General features: G+C 42.0%; 2 protein-coding genes across 3 annotated transcripts in view; one reads left to right on the top strand and one right to left on the bottom strand.

Annotated features, from left to right (window-relative positions):
• The first annotated feature begins 338 nt into the window (after window positions 1-338).
• Window positions 339-3,755, top strand: LOC120022111 (BET1 homolog). Of its 2 annotated transcripts, XM_038965947.1 has the most exons (4): window positions 343-504; window positions 774-883; window positions 977-1,033; window positions 2,587-3,755. In XM_038965947.1, the coding sequence occupies exons 1-4, from the start codon at window positions 486-488 to the stop codon at window positions 2,740-2,742; spliced, it is 342 nt and encodes a 113-aa protein (XP_038821875.1). In that variant the 5' UTR covers window positions 343-485; the 3' UTR covers window positions 2,743-3,755. The 2 variants fall into 2 exon arrangements, with proteins under 2 accessions (XP_038821876.1, XP_038821875.1); XM_038965948.1 differs by lacking the exon at window positions 977-1,033 and having other exon boundaries at window positions 339-504.
• The window catches only part of zgc:85777 (uncharacterized protein LOC405871 homolog), a 48,586-nt gene continuing 28,284 nt past the window's right edge, over window positions 3,452-23,753 (bottom strand). Inside the window, exons 3-9 of the mRNA XM_038965946.1 lie at window positions 15,246-15,375; window positions 14,459-14,565; window positions 11,558-11,725; window positions 8,993-9,166; window positions 7,817-7,978; window positions 6,246-6,396; window positions 3,452-4,035 (exon numbers count right to left, since the gene is read on the bottom strand). Of these exons, the coding sequence (XP_038821874.1) occupies window positions 3,933-4,035; window positions 6,246-6,396; window positions 7,817-7,978; window positions 8,993-9,166; window positions 11,558-11,725; window positions 14,459-14,565; window positions 15,246-15,375 (995 nt within the window). The 3' untranslated portion in view covers window positions 3,452-3,932. The remainder of the gene's footprint in view (window positions 4,036-6,245; window positions 6,397-7,816; window positions 7,979-8,992; window positions 9,167-11,557; window positions 11,726-14,458; window positions 14,566-15,245; window positions 15,376-23,753) is intronic.

Raw genomic sequence — 23,753 nt, 5'->3', positions numbered from 1 at the left:
TTTTCACTAATTGGTCTTTTGAGCAATCACATCAGATCTTTTCACATCAGAGCTTTTTGAAATATGATCTGATTAGTCAAAAGACCAATTACTGAAAAATAGACAGAATTGAGCTGTCTGTCTAAACGCAGCCTATGATGCCCCATTGTACATTTGAAATGAAATCCGCTGCACTCCCTGTGATGAACTATTGATTGGCGATGGCAATTAATTCGATTTTTTTGTTATCATTGCTCTCGGGTGAGTTGAGCTAGCTATTCAAAATGTAACCAAAACCTCATTGAAGTAACTTGACCCAGGCGGTGAGTGGGCGGAGTCATCCATGTAAACATTTGCCTTATCAGGTTTCCGTACGATGTCTTGGCGTTTCCTCTTCTGCTGAATTCGTGTTGCTAGCTAGCTATCTACCACCAACAACACTACTGCTTTGATACACATTAGCACCTAAGTGTTACAGTTAGGATTTTTTAATTGAATAAATCAAAATGAGACGAGCAGGTTTGGGTAAGACTCATGCCCCCCCCCGTTTTAAATAGAGGACGTTCATTCAATAGCTAAAGTTAGCTAGCTAACAGTATACATTTTAACGAAATAAAGCCTCTGTATCTAGCTAACTTTACTACATCAGGACAGCATTAGCTATAACTAGCGAACTGTCTTAGCTTGCTAATCATGTTACCTACAGGCCTTCATAGATAGGTAACGTTTGCTAACGAAATACGTTTATTTTTAGTGATACAGTCAGCTCATTGGGTTTGTTCATTGTGTCACAGGCGAAGGAGGACCTCTTGAAAATGTTGTGGCCAGTGGATACAGCGCGTACGAAGAGGAAAATGAACACTTACAAGAGGGTCTGAGAGCCAAAGTCAGCGCCTTGAAGCATGTTAGTATTTCCTGTTCACAGAGTTTTCCAGTAACTGTCTCATGTTGTTATTCATTCCTTTGGTAACACGATTTAATGTTTGTCCTGCTACAGTTGTCAATAGATATCGGAACAGAAGTGAAATACCAAAAAAACATGTTGGACGATATGGTAAGCAAGTGACATGTTCAGTCATGCGTATATAGGCTACTAGGGTTTGGCCCCATAGCTAGCTATATGATTAAATTGAAGATTGTGGTATTTAACATTGACGATATATCGTGAAATACAAGACGATATATGGTGATGTTCAAGACTATTTTAACTTGACAAATCAAAACTGTGCAGTTTTATCAGTTAGGCTGTATCAGTGTCTACATTTTTGCCACACATTATTTAATGAGAACGTGACTACTGTATAATATTGTAAATAAACACAAATTGCACAGTGGAATGATTGTCATTAAAGGTGCAAAACGATTTATCGTATTTTGCAATATTTTGAGTAGCATATTGTAGAAGAGGTTTGGAGTAGAATAGGTCTCCCCAAATATTACCCACTCCTATAGGTTACTATACATAATTACTCAACTCCAGAAGCATTCACACAAATCTCCTTTATCTATACCCTCTTCTACCAGATTGCACAATTCATTAAAAGCTTAGTTGGCATCCATAACAGGTCACAATATTGCTCAACAGATAGGCTATAGGGTAAAACCATATGAGTTCAATCACTTTTTGACAGCATCCCTTTAGATTTGAACAAAACCTTCCATACATTTTTGCCCATTGTAGAAGTGCTCAGAAGGTGACTTTTTGGACCCGAATGCCAAAACATTCAGGAGATGGAGGCGCTCAAAGTTGACCCATTTTGCATACCTCACCATACTATCATGAGACATCCATGTCTTCATCACTGCAAAAGATAAACAGTTGAGTCTGCTGCAATTTAAAAGTGTATAAACAGGTTTGTGAAACAACTTAATTATTTATAAAAGAAAAAATGTAATGTGTTATTTTAACCTTAACCTCAATTATAAAACATTTTTAAAAACTCTCATATTCACACATGTTGTAGATTAGACCCTACTTTACATCTGAGGTTTTTGTGTTGAGACACATGCTCTTGAATACAGTGGGTGCCATTTCAACTTCTAATTACTACCACAAAGATGGCCGCCGGTCCACCCACTGTCGAATGTTAACTTAAATGGTCATGTCTACTCTATTTCTATGATTTGAATCAGTTTCCTATAGAGGAAACCTATGACAGGAACAACACACAACCTCAGATGTAAAATAGGGTCTAAGCTACAGCATATGCTAATATGAAGGGGGAAAAAATTGGAGTTCACGTGTTTAGATAATTGACATTTAAGGTTAAATTACATTCAACTTTTTTTTCAGGAAATGTAAAAAATTGTTTGACCTTGTTTCTCAACCATTTATATTTTCCAGTGATGAAGACATGGCTGTTTCATGGTATGCAAAATATAACTGTTAGCACTGGAATGTTCTGGCATTCAGGTCCAAAGTCACTTTCTGAGCACTTCTACAATGGGCAAAAATGTATGGAAGGGTTCGTTCTATTCATAAAGAGTGCTGTCAAAAAGTGATTGAATTCAAATGGATTTACCCTATTACACATTTCAGAGCAATTCAAATCAGGACTGCAAAACATGTCACTGGATGTATTGTTTTGTTATTTTTCCTCCTAACAGGACTCAGACTTTGACTCAACAGGTGGTTTGCTGGGGGCCACCATAGGGAGAGTGAAGCAGCTTTCCAGGGGAAGTCAGACCAAGCTCCTGTGCTACATGCTGTTCTTCTGCTTCTTGGTCTTCACCATCCTTTACTGGTTTATCAAACTGAGGTGATACGTTACAGGAGGCCCCGGCTTTTCCCTCCCTGCCCCGGCTTTTCCCTCCCTGCCCCGGCTTTTCCCTCCCTGCCTCGGCTTTTCCCTCCCTGCCTCGTGTTTCCTTCCCCAGTCTGTGCCATGCGTGCACCTCTGCATCAGAAGACCAGGATGATGACAATGACTGTAAGAATGTGCTTAATGTTTGAGAAGACCCCCCCCCCCCAAATCATCAATGACAATGTGCAATAGGGATGAGTAGTACCCTGATGGAATGAGTAGACACTGCCATACGTTTACGTTTGTCATGTAACACTTTCATACAGAGTCCCTTAACGATGATACAGGATGAGTGATCTATTGCATCAACAAATCTGGCAAGGCTAAGCAGTAACATGTGTTACACAGGCAGCCCAATTCTGATCTTTTTCCCAATCACATTTTTCAGAGCTGATTAGTGAAAAAAGATTGGAATTGGGTTGGCTGTCAAAGAGGTTGCTTGATCCAATGTGAGACTGATTTAACATTTGATCAATACAGTGTCTAACAATTCGAGTTCCACTATAAACAAACATCTTGTTTATTTGTTTTGAGGAATAAATTAGGGTACGCGCTCACTTCAAACATTTCCTGTCCCATCAACAGAGACTGTTCTCCCGTTGACTGATGTAAAATGTTTTGAATTTGACGGTCCAGAGAGTGATTGTTTTTCTATAAGTCACAAAAGATTGAGGTATATAGCCTTTCGTTTATTTTACACAGCGGTACATTGTATTCCTGAGACCATCTACAAAAACTTGATCTTAGACATTGATTACAAATTCACAACTACTGTAGGACTGCCGTTTTCAATTGTCATAAAGAAATATAATCTTAGGCATGTTTCCCCAGAATGGAAACATGGAGGCACAATTTGAAAAACATTACATGCATTTTCATAAGTGCAACACAGCATGAATAGTGGTTAAATTGATTAACAAATTAAAATCTTCAACTGCAATTCTGATGTGTTCATTAAATTCCAGAAAATGGTTCTGTTCCTTCTGACCTCGCTCACTCCCCTTCATGGACTGGATAGGTGTAAGCAATATGGCATTAACTAAGAGGTATCACTTCCACCTATCCAGTCATTATAGAGAAGCATAGGAATGGGAACAATGTTCTGGATTGAGGTGCAGCACAAGGGAAAGCCATACTGGCACTGTGACATCACTTCTTGGGTGGGGGCTTGGGTAGGGTGTCCATGTACTTGCAGATGATCGACAGCATGACCTCATCAGCGCCGCCTCCAATGGACAGTAACCTGGCGTCTCTGCGTATTTAAACAAGACAAAAAGAATAAGCGCAAAATGGACACAGGTCATTCAATGAAAGCTATTACCTCGGCCGTATTCATGAAAGCCACATGAATTTTGTCCATGAAGTGCGACAATAGGGACTCGTTTCTGATTAGATGCCTGAATTAAGTTTAATTTCTTGAGCAAAATTACCAATCTGAATATCCAGAATGTTTGTGGAATTAACTAGTATTGAAAGTCAACTCTTCGCAGTGAAAAAACAGCACCGTTGCTTAACTGTATTGACTCAAATGGTAGCTCAACTGGTTATGAACTTACCGTACATTAATATCCTCCTTACACTACCCATCTGCATATACATAGTATTTGTATATAGCAAGGTTCTGTGGATGTGATGAAACGGAGACCTTTTAACTGACCCAGACAGTGGCAGTAAGACCTGCCCTTTGACCCCCAGATGCCCATCATAATATGTCTCAAATGGCACCCTATTCCCTATATAGTCCACTACTTTTAACCAGGGCCCATCAGGCTCTGGCCAAAGTAGTGCACTAATAGGGAATAGGGTGCCATTTGGGATCCAGCCCATATAACGTCTTCATTTGCCACGCCACTGCGTGTCACTGTAATTAGACTACAGTAGTATCAACCGTGGTTGATTAGTGTACTACTGTAAGAAGTAAAGAGGCCTGAATGGCATCATCTGATCAGTGAAAGGACAGCATACACCAGTGGGTTAAATAAACTCCTTTTGAGTTTGCTAATACTTTATTTGCACATCTCCTTATAATACACTGAGCAAAAATATAAACGCAATATGTAAAGTGTTGGTCCGGTGTTTCATGAGCTGAAATAAACGGTCCCATAAATGTTCCATACGCACAAAAAGCGTATTTCTTTCAAATTTTGTGCACAAATTTGTTTACATCCCTGTTAGTGAGCATTTCTCCTTTGCCAAGATAATCTATCCACCTGACAGGTGTGCCATATCAAGAAGCTGATTAAACAGCATGATCATTACACAGGTGCACCTTGTGCTGGGAACAATAAAAGGCCACTAAAATGTGCAGTTTTGTCACAACACAATGCCACAGATGTCTCAAGTTTTGAGGGAGCATGCAATTTGCATGCTGACTACAGGAATGTCCACCAGAGCTGTTGCCATATCATTTAATGTTCATTTATCTACCATAAGCCGCCTTCAATGTCATTTTAGAGAATTTGGCAGTACGTCCAACAGGCCTCACAACCGCAGACCACGTGTATGGCGTTGTGTGGACGAGCGGTTTACTGATGTCAACGTTGTAAACAGAGTGCCCCATGGTGGCTGTGTGGTTATGGCATGGGCAGGCCTAAGCTACGGACAACAAACACAATTGCATTTTATCGATGGCAATTTGAATGCACAGAGATACCGTGATGAGATCCTGAGGCCCGTTGTCGTGCCATTCATCTGCCCCCATCACCTCATGTTTCAGCATGATAATTCACAGCCCCATGTCGCAAGGATCTGTACAAAATTACTGGACACTGAAAATGTCCCAGTTCTTCCATTGCCTGTATACTCACCAGACATGTCACTCATTAAGCATGTTTGGGAAGCTCTGGATCGACGTGTACAATAGTGCGTTCCAGTTCCCACCAATATCCAGCAACTTCACACAGCCATTTAAGAGGAGTGGGACAACATTCCACAATCAACAGCCTGATCAACTCAACGTGAAGGAGATGTGTCGCGCTGCATGAGGAAAACGGTGGTCACACCAGATACTGACTGGTTTTCTGACCCACACCCCTAACTTTTTTTTAAGGTATCTGTAACCAACAGATGCATATCTGTATTCCCAGTCATGTGAAATCCATAGATTAGGGCCTAATGAATTTATTTCAATTGACTGATTTCCTTATATGAACTGTAACTCAGTAAAATTGTTGCATGTTGCATTTATATTTTTGTTAAGTATATTTTATACATTAATAAATATATGAATGAATGATAAAATATAAATGATATAAAGTTCATGAATAGTTAGCAAACTAAATATTTAGTCATGTTTATGACAAGTTTATAAGCAGAACTTGTAACCTTCACAATGTGTCGCAGAGTTTATTCAGTGCTTTAACAAAGGAGCTTACTCCAAATCACATCTGCAATAAACATCATTGAAAGGAACTAAGCTGCAATCCTGAACCTCCTTTTAGGAGTTTCTTCTTCTCCACTCACCTGTAAAACCTGCTGACCAGGACATCGCTGGTGAAGCCCATTCCTCCCCAGTACTGCAGGCAGCTGTCCCCCACCTCCCTGGACAGACGGCCTGCCTTCAGCTTAGCCATGGACGCCAGCTTAGTCACATCGTTGCCCTTGATGTACAGAGCTGGGGATGGGAGACACAGGGAAGAGGTTGATGCCAAGATTTAGGACGTGTTTCACTCAAGTCATAAACTGATCTTACTTACTGATATTATTGTCATTGATCTTTAATGTCAGATCAGTTTAGAGGGAATGGGAGAATTGGGATGTGGACAGTGTCTATTTGTGCCAAACAGATGCCTCTAGTCCCTATCTAATGAAGCAATTAACAGCTGCACTAGTGCATTGAAGCTACTGTCTGGTAAAGTGGTTGAGCATTAGTTAAACCCCCTCAAAGGCCATGGAACCCGGCCAACAGCCAGATGTGTCCAGTCTCCTGACAATGACCATTATTAGATGATGTGTTGTGTTACTGGCCTAGATTTGAAAGTTTACAGCTTATTATTATGAATCATACATAGCTGCACCTAACTGATTGTATTTATCTGGCAGTGTTGGAGAGTAGTGAACCAGAGTAACAACTACATAACTTAAGTACATTTTGCAGTAGCTTGGTGGTAGTTGAACTAAATTCTAATCTTGGTATTGTTTTTAGTGTTAGTTACTGTTTTTGCCATGCAGCGTTGCAGCTAACTACTGGAATTACACACTACTGTTTCTGCCAAAATAATAGAAAATATGGGTAAAGTAGGCAAGAATGTCCTTTCTTTTTCTGGCATCAGACCTTCCTAATTCTCACTTGAAACATTCTGTTAACATCTGACTCCAAAGTGACCTGTTCTTGCAATTTGTAGTCTATTATATATATATATGATTATTTATCACAAAGTAGTTTGAATGTCATGAACTACTTATTCAAAATACCTTTAGTTAAGTAAAGGATGTTTTTCTTAAGGGTAGTTCTAGCTTAGCTTTACTTCTTCCAGTGTGAAGTAATTGGTAGCATGGTAAACTGTATTTTCAGAGTAGCTTCCCTAACACGTATCTGGTTGGTATCTGTCTTATTTCCAGTGTGAAGTAATTGGTAGCATGGTAAACTGTATTTTCAGAGTAGCTTCCCTAACACGTATCTGGTTGGTATCTGTCTTATTTCCAGTGTGAAGTAATTGGTAGCATGGTAAACTGTATTTTCAGAGTAGCTTCCCTAACACGTATCTGGTTGGTATCTGTCTTATTTCCAGTGTGAAGTAATTGGTAGCATGGTAAACTGTATTTTCAGAGTAGCTTCCCTAACACGTATCTGGTTGGTATCTGTCTTATTTCCAGTGTTTATGTTTGATGTCTTTAATCTATCCACAAGGCCAAGCTGCAAACAACATTTCCCCATAGAAATCAGTAATTGTCTGAGTTGGGACTCACCATACTCCTTATGTAGTGCACTACATTGACCATTGCTCTTTGGGTCGTGGTCAAAAGTAATGCGCCACATAGGGAATGGAGTGCCATTTGGGATGCAGTCATTATCTTATCTTGAGCAGACCCACCTGTGGAGCGATGGAGGAGGGAACGCAGCAGCTCGATCTCTGTCTCCAGCTCAGCCAGTCTGAAGTGGACTGACTGGTGGTAGAGAACAGGCATCTTGAAGATCTTCCTCTGTCTGGTGTACTGAATGGTCTCCTGGATGATGTTGTCCATCATGGTTAGAACTGAAGGGGAAATAAACGGTACTATTGAGAATTATTTTGTTTACAAGCAAACGTCAAGTTCGAGTTATGTGTAACTGCGCAACTCCACACCAACAAGCGCTGTAGTAGCAGGATAGCTAACGCTAAAGTCTGGACCTTGACAAACTCAACAGTGAGTGAGTGATGACCATGAAAACATGCAAGACTGATGGCTATACTTATGTTTAACAAGTATATTATTCTTCTGGCTTTAACTAGCTCTATTTGGGATATTTTAACTTGGCTGGCTGGCTTGCTAGGTAATCAATCTATGATAACATCTGAGATGACCATCTGATTATGTGTTTGTTTACTTGCATGAGCTGCATTTCAAGTTGTGTGTGATCGTATCCACTGCTACGTAAACAAAGAGCTTTCTGATTCCGAACTGCACGTGCAACTTTTCATGCCGTGGCAGAGAAATGGCTCTATATAGATGTTGTTTGTCGTTTGTGTTACAGAGGGTGGAATGTGCAGAGGCTGTGAACTATTTGCTGTGTGAGGAAGTTCGTCCTTTATTTTTTTGCATTTCAAAGGGTATCACTAGTTTAACTTGGAAGTGGGTGGATGATACAAATTGATGGAGTCATATAGTGATTCATCAGTGTGGGTATGTGTATCTGTGTGTGTGTTTGTGTGACGACCCCAGGAAGAGTAGCTGCTGCTTTTGCAACAGCTAATGGGGATCCTAATAAAATACAACAAAAAATACCAAAAAGGCTAACAACCTACTCAGACTGACTGTTATCAAGCCCAGACTAAATTAACTGGGATATAACAAGCAGGAAGCTTTCAAGAACTTCCCGTCACCATCAATGAGATATTCCAGCTTATTTATTTGCTAAAGACCTTTTATTTACACTGGCTGACATGCAGAAACCCCTTTGAATGACTCATTATAAAAAAAAAAATGTGTTTCAAGTCTTTGGGCTTACAGAAATTCTTTGGCGAGGGAGAGAGGAAGGGAACAGGACGGAATAGGAGAGGTGTGCTTACTGTTGCCACACGCCCAAAGTCTCTCTTCCTGGAACTGAAGCATTTGATAAGTGAAGCCCATCCCCTCCTGACCAATGAGGTTCTTGCAAGGCACGCGCACGTCATCGAAGAAGACCTCTGCCGTGTCAGAAGACCTCATCCCCATCTTGTCGATCTTACGGGCGATGTGAACCCCTGTGAGGAAAACAGAGAGAGGCGTCATCATGTGTATCTTGGCTGGGATACCAGAGGCCATCCGGTAGCTCCCTAATGGAGTCTTAACCTGTTGAGGACAGAGGGCGCTGTTTTCACTTTGGGGGAAAATCGTGCCCAATTTAAACGGCCTCGTACTCAATTCTTGCTCGTACAATATGCATATTATTATTACTATTGGATAGAAAACACTCTCTAGTTTCTAAAACCGTTTGAATTATATCTGTGAGTAAAACAGAACTCCTTTTGCAGCAAACTTCCTGACAGGAAGTGGAAAATCTGAAATCGATGCACTGTTCTACTGCCTGCCTATTAATGTCCTTGATATTTATTAGAATACATGCACTTCATACGTCTTCCACTAGATGTCGACAAGCAGTGAGAGAAGAAATGGAGTGTGTAACTTGATCTGGGGTCGAATAATAGCTCTCGGCATGACGTGTCACCAGTTTCCTGTTTTCTGGAGAGCGCGTGAAGGGACCTGGTATTGCCTTCTGTAAAGCTGTCGTTATGGACGACTAATATCTCCGGCTTTGATTTTATTTGATACATGTGACAATATCATCGTAAAGTATGTTTTTTCAATATAGTTTTATTAGATTATTGAAATTGATTTGGGACGTTAGGCGTGTTGCGTTGTGTGCCTTTGTTCAGGAAGGAGAGCTTAGCGCCACTTTGCCAGCTTTCCGTGCTAATTGACTGGAGAAGAGGACATTCTAAATCCAAACAACGATTGTTCCCGACAAAGGACCCCTTGTACAACATTCTGATGAAAGATCATCAAAAGTAGGACCCATTTTATGATGCTATTTCATATATCTGTCGAACATGTGAAATAGTCGTTTGCGCCCAGAGTTTGGGCACTCTCTCGCTATACCTAAGCTGGATGTCGTAATGAAGTTATTTTTAGAATTCTAACACGGCGATTGCATTAAGAACTAGTGTATCTATCATTTCCTATACAACATGTATTTTCTAGTAACGTTTATGAATAGTTATTTGGTCAGAATAGTTGGAGTGTCATAAAAATATCCGCACATTCTGGGAAAAAGATGCTACGTTAGCACAATGTATAACCACTGATTTCAGCTCTAAATATGCACATTTTCGAACAAAACATAAGTGTATGTATAACCTGATGTTATAGGACTGTCATCTGATGAAGGTTTATGAAGGTTAGTGAAAATTAATATCTTTTGCTGGTTTATTCCCTATCGCTAACGTGCCTATTGCTATCGCTAACGTGCCTTGATGAATGAATGCGGTAGTGTGGTAGGCTATTGTAGTAAGCTAATATAATGCTATATTGTGTTTTCGCTGTAAAACACTTAAAAAATCGGAAATATTGGCTGGATTCACAAGATGTTTGTCTTTAATTTGCTGTACACCATCGATTTTTCAGAAATGTTTTATGATGAGTATTTAGGTATTTGACGTTGGTGTCTGTAATTACTCTGGCTGCTTCGGTTCTATTTCTGACGGTAGCTGTGATGGTAGCTGCAATGTAAAACTGATTTATACCTCAAATATGCACATTTTTCGAACAAAACATAGATTTATTGTATAACATGTTATAAGACTGTCATCTGATGAAGTTGTTTCTTGGTTAGTTTGGTTGGTTCTTGGTTGGCTTTGTGCATACTACCTGTGCTGTGAAAAATGTCTGTCCTTTTTTGTATTTGGTGGTGAGCTAACATAAATATATGTGGTGTTTTCGCTGTAAAACATTTAAAAAATCGGACATGTTGACTGGATTCACAAGATGTGTATCTTTCATTTGCTGTATTGGACTTGTTAATGTGTGAAAGTTAAATATTTCTAAAAAATATTTTTTGAATTTCGCGCTCTGCCTTTTCAGTGGAATGTGGGAGGAGTTCCGCTAGCGGAACGCCAGAGCCAGACAGGTTAACAAATTATAACAGTCTGGAGATTATAATAATCCCTTGGTCTTGGACATTGGCTTCTGCACAGAACACTGAAAATGTTGTGAGTAATCAGAGGTATTACTAAAATGTGAATATAAATGTAATCATCTATAGTTGATAGATCCCAACTTGAGATCGGCTTAATGCATGTATCGATGTGAGATGGAGAGCAGCAGGAAGCCTAGCGGTTAAGAGCATTCGGCCAGTAACAGAAAGGTCGCTTTCGTCAAATCCCAGAGCTGACTAGGTGAAAAGTTGATGTGCCCTTGAGCAAGGCACTTAACCTTAAAATGGGAGCTTAGCACAAATTCTAACAGAATCTCTAATTAGGATTTGGCCCTCAACAATAGCCCGCTATCAATTTCAGAACATAAGGTCAATAACTGGAGATGAAGCTATTGACGATTGGAGAGTTTTTGTAGACTAAGTATATATAATTGTGTCTCACCAGGAGAGTTCATAGGCAGACAGATGAGGGACTTGTTCTTGTGAGACGGACCGTCACTGGTGTTGGCCAGGAGACACATCCAGTCAGCCTGGGTGCCGTTAGTGGTCCACATCTTACCACCGTTCACCACATACTCATCCCCTTCACGCACCGCGTTCGTCTTGATGGCTGGGGGGGGGGGGGGGGGAGAGAAAAAATATATGACTTGTTCTGTAGAACAACCTTTTCCAAAAAACTGTGGCCCACCCCTGTCTTAACACACAGCCCAAAAGGAATCACACTATGGGGAACACTGCTGGAGTTGAGATACAATTTCCATGAGGTCAGATTGATAATATAAAAAATATCCAGAAATGTTCCATATGCACAAAAAGCTTATTTCTCTCAAATGTTGTGCACAAATTTGTTTACATCCCTCTCAGTGAGCATTTCTCCTTTGCCAAGATAATCCATCCACCTGACAGGTGTGGCATATCAAGAAGCTGATTAAACAGCATGATCATTACACAGGTGCATCTTGTGCTGGGTACAATAAAAGGCCACTCTAAAATGTGCAGTTTTGTCACACAACACAATGCCACAGATGTCTACATTTTGAGGGAACACGCAATTGGCATGCTGACTGCAGGAATGTCCACCAGAGTTGTTGCCAGAGAATTGAATGTTAATTTCTCTACCATAAGCTGCCTCCAACGTCGTTTTAGAGAATTTGGCAGTACGCCTAACTGGCCTCACAACCGCAGACCACGTGTAGCCATGCAAGCCCAGGACCTCCACATCGGATTCTTCACCTGCAGGATTATCTGAGACCAGCCATTCGGACAGCTGATGAAACAGAAGTATTTCTGTCTGTAATAAAGCCCTTTTGTGGGGAAAAACACATTCTGATTGGCTGGGCCTGGCTCCCCAGTGGGTGAGCCTATGCTCTCCCAGACCCATCCATGGCTGTGCACCTGCCCAGTCATGTGAAATCCATAGATTAGGGCCTAATGAATGTATTTCTGATTTCCTCATATGAACTGTAACTCAGTAAAATGGTTGAAATTGTTGTATGTTGCATTTATATTTTTGTTCAATATAGATTCAACCGCGGGAAGATTTCTTCTTGAGCGGATGGTCAGCGTGCCGGAACATATTTACAAATCATTTATAGACTGCAAATTGACAGCAAGAAGGCCAAACAGATTTAATATTTGACTAAAACATTTCAAACCCTGCTTACATTTGTATACGATCACATATACACTATATATACACAAAAGTATGTGGACACCCCTTCAAATGAGTGGATTCGGCTACTTCAGCCACACCTGTTGCTGACAGGTGTATAAAGTCAAGCACACAGCCATGCAATCTCCATAGACAAACATTGGCAGTAGAATGGCCTTACTGAAGAGCTCAGTGACTTGCAACGTGGCATCGTCATAGGATGCCACTTTTCCAACAAGTCAGTTTGCCAAATTTCTGCCCTGCTAGAGCTGCCCCGGTCAACTGTAAGTGCTGTTGCAATACTTACTACTGAGTTCCAAACTGCCTCTGGAGGCAATGTCAGCATAAGAACTGTTCGTCAGGAGCGTCATTAAATGGGTTTCCATGTACGAGCAGCCGCACACAAGCCTAAGATCACCATGCGCAATGCAAAGCGTCGGCTGGAGTAATGTAAAGCCTGCCGCCATTGGACTCTGGAGCAGTGGAAACGTGTTCTCTGGAGTGATGAATCACGCTTCCCTATTTGGCAGTCCGAACGACAAATCTGGGTTTGGCGGATTGCCAGGCTACCTGCCCCAATGCATAGTGCCAACTGTAAAGGTTGGTGGAGGAGGAATAATGGTCTGGGGCTGTTTTTCATGGTTCAGGCTAGGCCCCTTAGTTCCAGTGAAGGGAAATGTTAACGCTACACCATACAATGACATTCTAGATGATTCTGTGCTTCCAACTTTGTGGCAACAGTTTGGGGAAGGCCCTTTCCTGTTTCCGCATGACAATGCCCCCATGCATAAAGCAAGGTCTATACAGAAATGGTTTGTCGAGATCGTAGTTGAATAACTTGACGGGCCTGAACAGAGCCCTGACCTCAACACCTATGGGATGAATTGTAACACCGACCGCAAGCCAGGCCTAATCGCCCAACATCAGTGCCCGACCTCACTAATGCTCTTGTGGCTGAATGGAAGCAAGTCCTCGCAGCAATGTTCCAACATCTAGTGGAAAGCCTTCCCAGAAGAGTGGCTGTTATAGCAGCAAAGCGGGACCAACTCCATATTAATGTCCATGATTTTGGAATGAGATGTTTGACGAGCAGGTGTCCACATTACCAAAAGTCTCTCTATTTTGCGTGGGAATACTTTGGAACAGATTTCCAAAATTAATATCACTTGGAACCAAATTGCTGGTGTTTTTAGTCTTTCTTCTATGTCCAACAATAAAAATTATTTAAAAAAAATAAATATATATATATATATATTTTTTTTTCATACTCAGTAAACTTGGGGGGGATAAATAAAATCACACGCGGTCCCGCCAGTTGGGGAACCCTGGTATAGATTAACAATTGATTGGTGCCCGATTAGAGCCTGGAGTGATATTACTCTAAACAGAACAAAAATCATTCTTTATTTTCCAAATCAGTGTAGGTGCACAGATAAGCATGCCTTGAAGTTCTTCCTGCTTTGAACAAGATGAAACAAGGGAGAAAATATATATTTGTTATTTTCATGCTATCATTTGTCATTAAGAGTGTTTTAATCATGCTGGTGCTCTGATGTCCCCCGGATTAGAAATAGATTGAGCCTCCTTTTCCGTCCCAGATTGGTTGAGTGTTTACTGAGAATCTGCTTTAGGGATGAGCGGAAGTCAGGCCATAATAAAATACTAGTGGGATACTAAATGAAGGCAACGTACTAGCAACATCTGAGCCAGCTCCGACTTCACTCACTCCCAGACAGGCCACTTTGTCTCCCATTATGGAGGGCAGCAGAAACTCCTTCTTCAGCTCTGTAGAGCCAAACCTACAGTATATGCCATTTAGCACAGTGTCACAACACACAGAGACAATGGGGTTAAAGAGCTGATCAAGTAACTGTTCCAGTAGACTTCCAGTCATTGAGCTAACGCTAGTTAGCTTCTTTCAAACTGCACATAGAAACATAACAATGGAATCCATAAGTTCATCTGACCCTGGGCAAGTAGAAAAAGCGCTTAGTTGCCTTGCACTAAGCTTATTTTGCTACGTATAACGAATAGCATACATACAGCTGCTTGACTCATCATCAACATGATATATTCTGAAGTATTTAAACATCTGTCAATTATTACTTATAGAAGCCACTAAGTCCTAGTTTTGGATTGTTGGTGTGCATATTGAAGCGGAAATGTCAGAAGAGTGGGTTGTCTCCAAGTCTTCACAAAAGCTTGACTTTACAAATGTTTCTTGTGTGTGTGTGTGTCAGTGGGAATCAGAGACTAATTTATGTAGTTTAGAAATGAAATTACATTGGGAAGGGTGGGGGTAGGAGACAGGGGGGGGGGGGGGGGTCCAAAGGGAACAAGCTATGTGATTGTGCAATTGATTGTATGTTTTTACTTTCCTCTAATAAAATATTATACAAAATAAAAATGAAATGACTTGCTTGATTGGCTCATAATGAAAATAACATGGCTATGGGCCAGATGGGTGCATATACATTACCTGGCCAGGGCAGGTGTGGCCATATCAGTCTGGACTCCGATGGCCATGGGGATGCCTCCACAGCGGATGTTACCCAGCTCCTCTGACACGGCTATACTGTAGCTGAAGTCCAGACCCAGGCCTCCATACTCTGCACAGAACACATAAACACAATGATTACCACCCTGTAGCACTCACTTCTGTAATCATGAAGTGCTTTGAGAGGCTGGTTATGGCATACATTAAGTCCACCATCCCACCCCCCCGTCGCCGCTGTGGAAGTGGGTGGGTGCTATGGTCCCATGGTTTCTCTCGACTCACCCGGCTCCAGGATAGATTTTGACTCTTCAAACATACCCAAGTCGCTATATGCGATTCCTGACTCTGCTTCTGGTTTTAATTAGTTCCCCGCATCCAGTGCATGCGGGAGGGATTGTTAATTGCGCTACCGAACTGCCCCTAATCAAAACGGCCTAAACCCAGCTGTCAGAAAACACAGAAAATTTAACTTTTTTCAATGTGTCAATCACTCTCGAGTCATCTGGGACCCACGAGCTAAGACCAAGGGACTACTAGGGAGGCACTTGAACATTCGTAGTGTCATTCCAAAAAGTGATCAAATTCAACATCTACTCACAGACTCCAACCTTGACTTCCTCTGCCTCTCAGAGACATGGCTCTATAAAAACTCTCCATATGCTGCTTTGATTGTGCCTGGCTACAATGTTTTCAGGAGAGACAGGATTGAAGGAAGAGGAGGAGGGGGTGTGATACATTAAAGAACATCCGATGTAAACAAATTGAGTGGTCATGTGATTATGAACTAAAATGTATTGGCCTGTACGTTACACTGTCTCCCCAAATGTCTTTTACCCTTATTGGTATGTATAGACAACCTTCAACCAGAAGTGTGTATTTTTATCAGTTTAATAACATGCTTAGGGAATGTGATTTTGGGAAAGAGGTCATCTTAATGGGAGTTTTTAATATTAATTATGTAGACAAGTCTTTTAGGAAAACCCTCAAACGGATCACTAATACCTTACTTTGACCTTACACAGCTAGTTAAAGGGCCAACCAGGGTGACTTGTTGCTCTAAAACACAGATTGATTTGGTGTTCAGTAATAAACCAGAGAGAGTGACTAAATCATTCAATATGGTTACTGGGCTATCTGATCATAATCTGACACTTATAGCCAGAAAGCTGTCTAAGAGCAGGTTTAACCTCTCTACTGTTAGAAAGCCGGATCAACTAAGAATACCTAGGAGTGAATTAAACTATTTTGAAAACGCAATTAAGGGAATTAACTGGAATGATCTCTTGTCCTATACAGACGTGGAAGCTGATAGTCAGGTTTTTCTATCCACAATCCAGACTACAATAAATGGTTTCCTAAAGAAAATCAAATCCAAACCTGGCCAAAAGAGCACTCTTCCTTGGCTAAATGGAGAAATCTGGAAATTGATGAAAGAATGAGATTATGCCCTAAAAATAGCCCTAAGATCCAAATTAGAGCATGACAGACGTAGGTTTACCATGTTGAGAAATAAGGTGATGAAAGAAATCAGACAGGCCAAGGCAAACTTTTTTATTAACATAATTGGTGAAGCAAAGGGAAATTCTAAATTGATCTGGGAGAATCTAAACAAGTTAACAGGGAAAGACCATAGTAACACTGCAAAAAGACTAGAAATCATGGTGAATAACAATCTAACACAGGATGCAGTTGAAATAGCAATAGCCTTCAATTCCTACTTTATTGACTCTGTCAGGTTACTGACACAGAACCCCTCCACTGGTTTCTTGGGCTCAGTGCTAGTAAATGACACTCAACCTGTCTTCATCATAAGGGAGGTTTCTGAGTCAAAGTTGAACAAGGTGATTAGCTCACTAAAGAACTCTAAAGCCAAATATGTGTTTGGGCTGGACTCTACCTTTCTTAAAAACTACAAAGAGTCACTCATTGGCCCCATTACTAAGGTCACCAATACATCTATTGGTCTCGGGGTGTTTCCAAGGGTATGGAAGTCAGCCATAATAACGGTCATCTTTAAATCAGGCAACCCTGCTGACGTGAGTAACTACAGCCCCATTTGTATACTACCTGTGGTGTCAAAGGTTGTTGAAAAGTGTGTAGCAGAACTACTGATTGCCCACCTCAGAGCGAAACACTCCACAGAAACGGCCAACTGCTTTCTTCTGGAAAATGTCAAGTCCAAGATGGACAAAGGGGGCGATGTTGAGGCTGTGTTTTCTGGACCTACGGAAGGCTTTTGATACAGTTAACCATGAGATTCTCATTTCAAAATTGTCCAAGTTCAACTTTCCCCCCGATGCCTTGAGATGGATGAAATCATACCTTGAAGGCAGAACTCAGTGTGTCAGAGTGAGCAATGAGCTGTCGCCCACTCTTAGCTATGATGTGGGTGTGCCCCAAGGGTCAATACTGGGGCCCCTCCTGTTCAGCCTGTACATTAATGATCTGCCTTCTGTCTGTACTGGGTCTGAAGTTCAAATGTATGCAGATGATACAGTGATATATGTGCATGCAAAGAGCAAACAACAAGCTGCACAAGAACTCACTACTGTAATGGTCCAGGTTACAAAGTGGCTGAGTGACTCGTGTTTGCATCTCAATGTGGAAAAAAAACTGTTTGCATGTTCTTCACAAAGAGGGCAACATATGCTACTGAGCCAGATGTCTGTGTGTCAGGGGAGAAGCTCCAGGTGGTATCTGATTTTAAGTACCTTGGCATCATACTTGATTCAGACCTCTTTTAAAAAGCATGTGAAAAAGGTAATTCAGATAACCAAATTCAACCTAGCTAATTTCCGATTTATACGAAATTGTTTGACTACAGAGGTAGCAAAACTGTACTTCAAATCTATGATACTCCCCCACTTAACATACTGCTTGACTAGTTGGGCCCAAGCTTGCTGTACAACATTAAAACCTATTCAGTCCGTCTACAAACAGGCTCTCAAGTGCTTGATAGGAAGCCCAATAGCCATCATCACTGTTACATCCTCAGAAAGCATGAGCTCCTGAGTTGGGAAAATCTTGTGCAATACACCGACGCATGTCTTGTATTCAAGATCCTAAATGGCCTGGCTCCCCCTCCACTCAGTATTTTTGTTAAACAGAAAACCTTGACATTTAGGGTGACTGACATTTACTCCTGAGGTGCTGACTTGCTGCACCCTCGACAACCACTGTGATTATTATTATTATTTGACCATGCTGGTCATTTATGAACATTTGAACATCTTGGCCATGTTCTGTTATAATCTCCACCTGGCACAGCCAGAAGAGGACTGGCCACCCCTCATAGCCTGGTTCCTCTCTAGGTTTCTTCCTAGGTTTTGGCCTTTCTAGGGAGTTTTTCCTAGCCTGCTTCTACACCTGCATTGCTTGCTGTTTGGGGTTTTAGGCTGGATTTCTGTACAGCACTTTGAGATATCAGCTGATGTAAGAAGGGCTTTATAAATACATGTGATTTGACAGTATAGTTCCCTTAAGGAAAGGCACCTTTAGTAAATCCGCTTTCTCTGTGAGAGCTTCCCATGTCTGGAACAGACTGCCATCAGACACATAACTGCACCACATATCAAACTTTCACAAAATGCATGAAGACATGGCTAAAGGTCAATCAGATTTCTGAACATAATCCCTAGCTGTGTATTGCCGCTTTCCATGTTGTCTGTAGCTTGTGAGGTGTGGAAACACTGTTGCTTTTATGAATTTTGTCTTACTGCTTTTTGTTCTATGTTGCTCTGTTTGTATGCTATGTCTTGCTTGTCCTATGTTGCTCTGCGTGTGCTCACTGCTCAATGATTGTTTATATTGTAATTGTTTTTAATAACCTGCCCAGGGACTGCGGTTGAAAATTAGCCGGCTGGCTAAAACCGGCACTTTTACTGAAACGTTGATTAATGTGCCCTGTCCCTGTAAAAATAAAATAAACTCAAACTAAACTCAAACTCCACACTGCCCTCACCCACCTAGATAAGAGTAATACCTGCGTGAGAATGATGTTCATTTGACTACAGCTCAGCGTTCAAAACCCCTCCAAGCTCGTCACCAAGCTTAGGACCCTTTGCAACTGGATTCTGGACTTCCTGACGGGCCGACCCCAGCTCGTGGGGGTAGGCAACATCACCTCCGCCACGCTGACCCTTAACACAGAGGCCCCACAGGGGGGTGTGCTTAGTCCCCTCCTGTACTCCCTGTTCCCCCACAACTGTGTGGCTATGCACGACTCCAACACCATTATCAAGTTCTCTGACGACACGAAGTGGTAGGCCTGAGTCAGCATACAGGGAGGAGGTCAGTGACCTGGCAGTGTGTTGCCAGAGCAACAACCTCTCCCTCAACGTCAGCAAGACCAAGGAGCTGATTGTGGAATACAGGAAACGGGGAGCGAGCACGTCCCCTTCCACAGGGCGGCAGCGGAGCAGGTAGACAGCTTCAAGTTCCTCGGTGTCTAAATCACTAGACTTAAAATGGTCCAAACACACACGCACAGTCGGGAAGAAGGCGCGACAGTGCCTCTTCCCCCTCAGAAGGTTGAAAAAGTTTGGCAAAAGGTTCTACAGTCGTACCATTAAGAGCATATTGACTGGCTGCATCACTGCTTAGTAAGGCAATAACACTGCCCTTGATGGCATTGCGCTACAGAGGGTTGTGGGGACAGTCCAGTAAATCACAGGGGCCGAGCTCCCTGCCATCCAGGACATCTATATCAGGCGGTGTGAAAAGAAGGCCTGGAAAATCGTCAAAGACTCCAACCACCCAAGCCATAGATTTTCTCTGCTGCTGCATTGCAAGAGGTACCGGTGAATCAAGTCTTGACCCCAACAGGCTCTTGAACAGCTTCTATCTCCAAGCAATATGACTGATGAATAGCTAATAAAATATCTACACAACTATCCGAGTTAACCTGGCCCTACACACTCACACACACAGTCACTCCAACACACACACACAAAATCTGACTCCATAATTTGCTCACTCACACATAATATGCACATACATTTATACTGACTCTGCACACCCACTCACATACAAGCTGCTGCTACTCTGTTGATCTTATATTCTGTTGCCTAGTCCCCTTACACATATCTACCTCCATCACTCCAGTATCCCTGCACATGTAAATATGGTATTGGAACAGACTTTTTAAATATTTCCTTTATATAGTATGCTTACTTAATTGCGTATTTCATATATCCTATTCTTATTTCTCGTGTGGTTTTTTCTAGTATTACATTGTTATTGATTATTGCATTGTTGGGTTTTGAGTTTGCAAGAAAGGCAATTCACTGTACTTGTGCATGTGACATTAACACTTGAAACTTAAACAAACACCCTCTTAAAGGGATAGTGATCCACATTAAAACATTACATATTGGTTTCCTTACCCTGTAAGCAGTCTATGGACATGGTAAAACAGCAATCCATGCTTTTAGTTTACCTAGCCACTGTCTCCAAATGCTAACTTTTTAGCTTTGTGGCACAAATCCAATGCAAGTCAATATCTCCTATATTAGCATTTTCCGCACTTCATGTCCAAATTATCTTAAAGTAACTTTATTGTACTACATAATCAATTATATAGGATTTAGCATAACTTTAGATATAATTGTAGCCTGGTTGCCCGGCAACCTAATAATCAAGGCTTGGAAAGTATTTCTGTGAGTTGTGACACAGGTGACACAGAAAATAGAACACATTAGAAATGATTTATTTACTTCTCACTTGAATGACAATTTACATTAATCAACTAGCTCTAATCTGCCGAATGGAACCAGACAGTAATTCAATGAGAAGATAATAGTCCGAAACCTTTTTTCTGATTTTATCATGTTAGTTATGAACACCACAAAGCGTGACTAAACATCAGACACGGAATAAAAAGACAGACACTAATGATGACAAGGATGAATAACAACAAGAACATTGACACCAGAGAGTTCTATTCTCTCCAGCCAGAAGGGTCAGAGTCACCTGCCAAATGGCTCTCAGAATATTGTAGCCAGGGGGAAAACTGTGGCAGGACAAGGAAAACACTGAACATAGGGGCCAAAAACCAGAGGAAAAACTAGAGGAAACAGGCACAGCTGTGTGGAGATAAATGTGTGACAGGCCTGGAACCCTGTGGACCTCATAGACAGAGGTGCGACTGAGTTTTGTCAAAACAGCCCCGCGCGATAGTGAAGGAAAGCAAACAGAATCCCTGCCAGCCATAGATATCCCTTACATGTATGTTTTTGCAGGACGAGGTCCCACTATAGCACAACAATAACCCACCTAAAACAAACAACATTAAGGGCTTAATGAAGCCTTCCTAAGCCCTTCATAAGATCTACATCAAATCAAATTGTATTAGTCACATGTGCCGAACACAACAGGTGTAGTAGACCTTACCATGAAATGCTTACTAACAAGCCCTTAACCAACAATGCAGTTCAAGAAAGAGTTAAGAAAATATTTACTAAATAAACTAAAGTAAAAAAATAAAATCAAAAAGTAACAAGAAAATTACATAACAATAACGAGGCTATATACAGGGGGTACCGGTACCGTGTCAATGTGCGGGGGTACAGGTTAGTTGAGGCAATTTGTAAAGTGACTATGCATAGATAATAAACAGCGAGTAGCAGCAGTGTAAAAACAATGGGATGGCCATTTGATTAATTGTTCAATAGTCTTATGGCTTGGTGGTAGAAGCTGTTAAGGAACCTTTTGGACCTAGATTTGGCGCTCCAGTACCGCTTGCCGTGCAGTAGCAGAGAGAACAGTCTTGACTTGGGTGACTGGAGTCTAAGACAATTTTTAGGGCCTTTCTCTGATAACGCCTAGTATATAGGTCCTGGATGGCAGGAAGCTTTGCCCCAGTGATGTACTGGGCCATACGCAATACACTCTGTAGCGCCTTATGGTCGGATGTCGAGCAATTGCCATACCAGGTGGTGATGCAACCGGTCAGGATGCTCTCGATGGTGCAGCTGTAGAACTTTTTGAGCATCTGGGGAGCCATGCCAAATATTTTCAGTCTCCTGAGGGGGAAAGGGTTTGTCGTGCCCTCTTCACAACTGTCTTGGTGTGTTTGGACCATGCTAGTTCGTTGTTGATGTGGACACCAAGGAACTTGAAACTCTCGACCCGCTCCACTACAGCCCCGTCAATGTTAATGGGGGCCTGTGCCCTCCTTTTCCTATAGTCCACGATCAGCTCCTTTGTCTTGCTCACATTGAGGGAGAGGTTGTTGTCCTGGCACCATTTTTACATTTACATTTTAGTCATTTAGCAGACGCTCTTATCCAGAGCGACTTACAGTAGAGTGCATACATTTTTTATTACATTTTACATACTGAGACAAGGATATCCCTACCGGCCAAACCCTCCCTAACCCGGACGACGCTATGCCAATTGTGCGTCGCCCCACGGACCTCCCGGTTGCGGCCGGCTGCGACAGAGCCTGGGCGCGAACCCAGCCCAGCCTGGGCGCGAACCCAGAGACTCTGGTGGCGCAGCTAGCACTGCGATGCAGTGCCCTAGACCACTGCGCCACCCGGGACACTGCCAGGTCTCTGACCTCTGACCTAGGCTGTCTTATCGTTGTCAGTGATCAGGCCTACCAGTTGTGTCGTCAGCAAACTTAATGGTGTTGGAGTCGTGCTTGGCCACACAGTCTTGGGTGAACAGGGAGTACAGGAGGGGACAAAGCACGCACCCCTGAGGGGCCCCCGTGTTGACGATCAGCATGCAGATGTGTTGGTGCCTACTCTTTCCACCTGGGGGCGGCCCGTCAGGAAGTCCAGGATCCAGTTGCAGAGGGAGGTGTTAAGTCGCAGGGTCCTTAGTTATATTATTTATTTATTTAACCTTTATTTAACTAGGCAAGTCAGTTAAGAACAAATTCTTACTTACAATGACAGCCTACCAATAGGCCTCCTGTGAGGACGGGGGATTAAATATTTAAAATAAATATAATGTGGCGTACAGCAGGTCAGCTCTCCGGCCAGGACTAATTGGGGCTGGTGAGTAATCAAGGGCTGATTGCTCACCAGCTGTACGAGTCACATAAAGCTGACAGAAGGGTAGCACACAGGAGAGAGATTGGGGGAAGAAAGGACTCCTGGGGACGGTTCCAGACGTAACAGGAGAGAGTTCCGTTTTTGATCTCCACAGGATACAACAAGACCCGGAGCCCAGAAGACGGTATCCCGGAGAGGCTATTAGGTTAATAAACACTTTTGAAACTGAGCTAATCCTGCTCTGTCCCTGTATGATCTGTGTAAACGTTTTGACCCAACCCCCTGGTCTGCCACAATAAATATAGGACAACACACACATCACGACAAGAGCGACAACAACACTACATAAAGAGAGACCTAAGACAACAACATAGCAAGGCAGCAACACATGACAACACAGCATGGTAGGAACACAACAACATGGTAGCAACACAACATGGTAGCAGCACAAAACATGCTACAAACATTGGGCACAGACAACAGCACA

This window comes from Salvelinus namaycush, chromosome 27 (assembly GCF_016432855.1).
Source record: "Salvelinus namaycush isolate Seneca chromosome 27, SaNama_1.0, whole genome shotgun sequence".
Classification (NCBI taxonomy): Eukaryota; Metazoa; Chordata; class Actinopteri; order Salmoniformes; family Salmonidae; genus Salvelinus; species Salvelinus namaycush.
Note: the sequence above shows the minus strand (reverse complement) of the source record. Positions and strands in the feature narration are given on the sequence as shown.

Excerpts from the sequence above, each read along its gene's own strand:
- LOC120022111 (XM_038965947.1), top strand. Across the intron at positions 884-976 it reads AAGTCAGCGCCTTGAAGCAT|TTGTCAATAGATATCGGAAC; the intron begins GTTAGTATTTCC and ends GTCCTGCTACAG. Across the intron at positions 1,034-2,586 it reads AAAACATGTTGGACGATATG|GACTCAGACTTTGACTCAAC; the intron begins GTAAGCAAGTGA and ends TCCTCCTAACAG.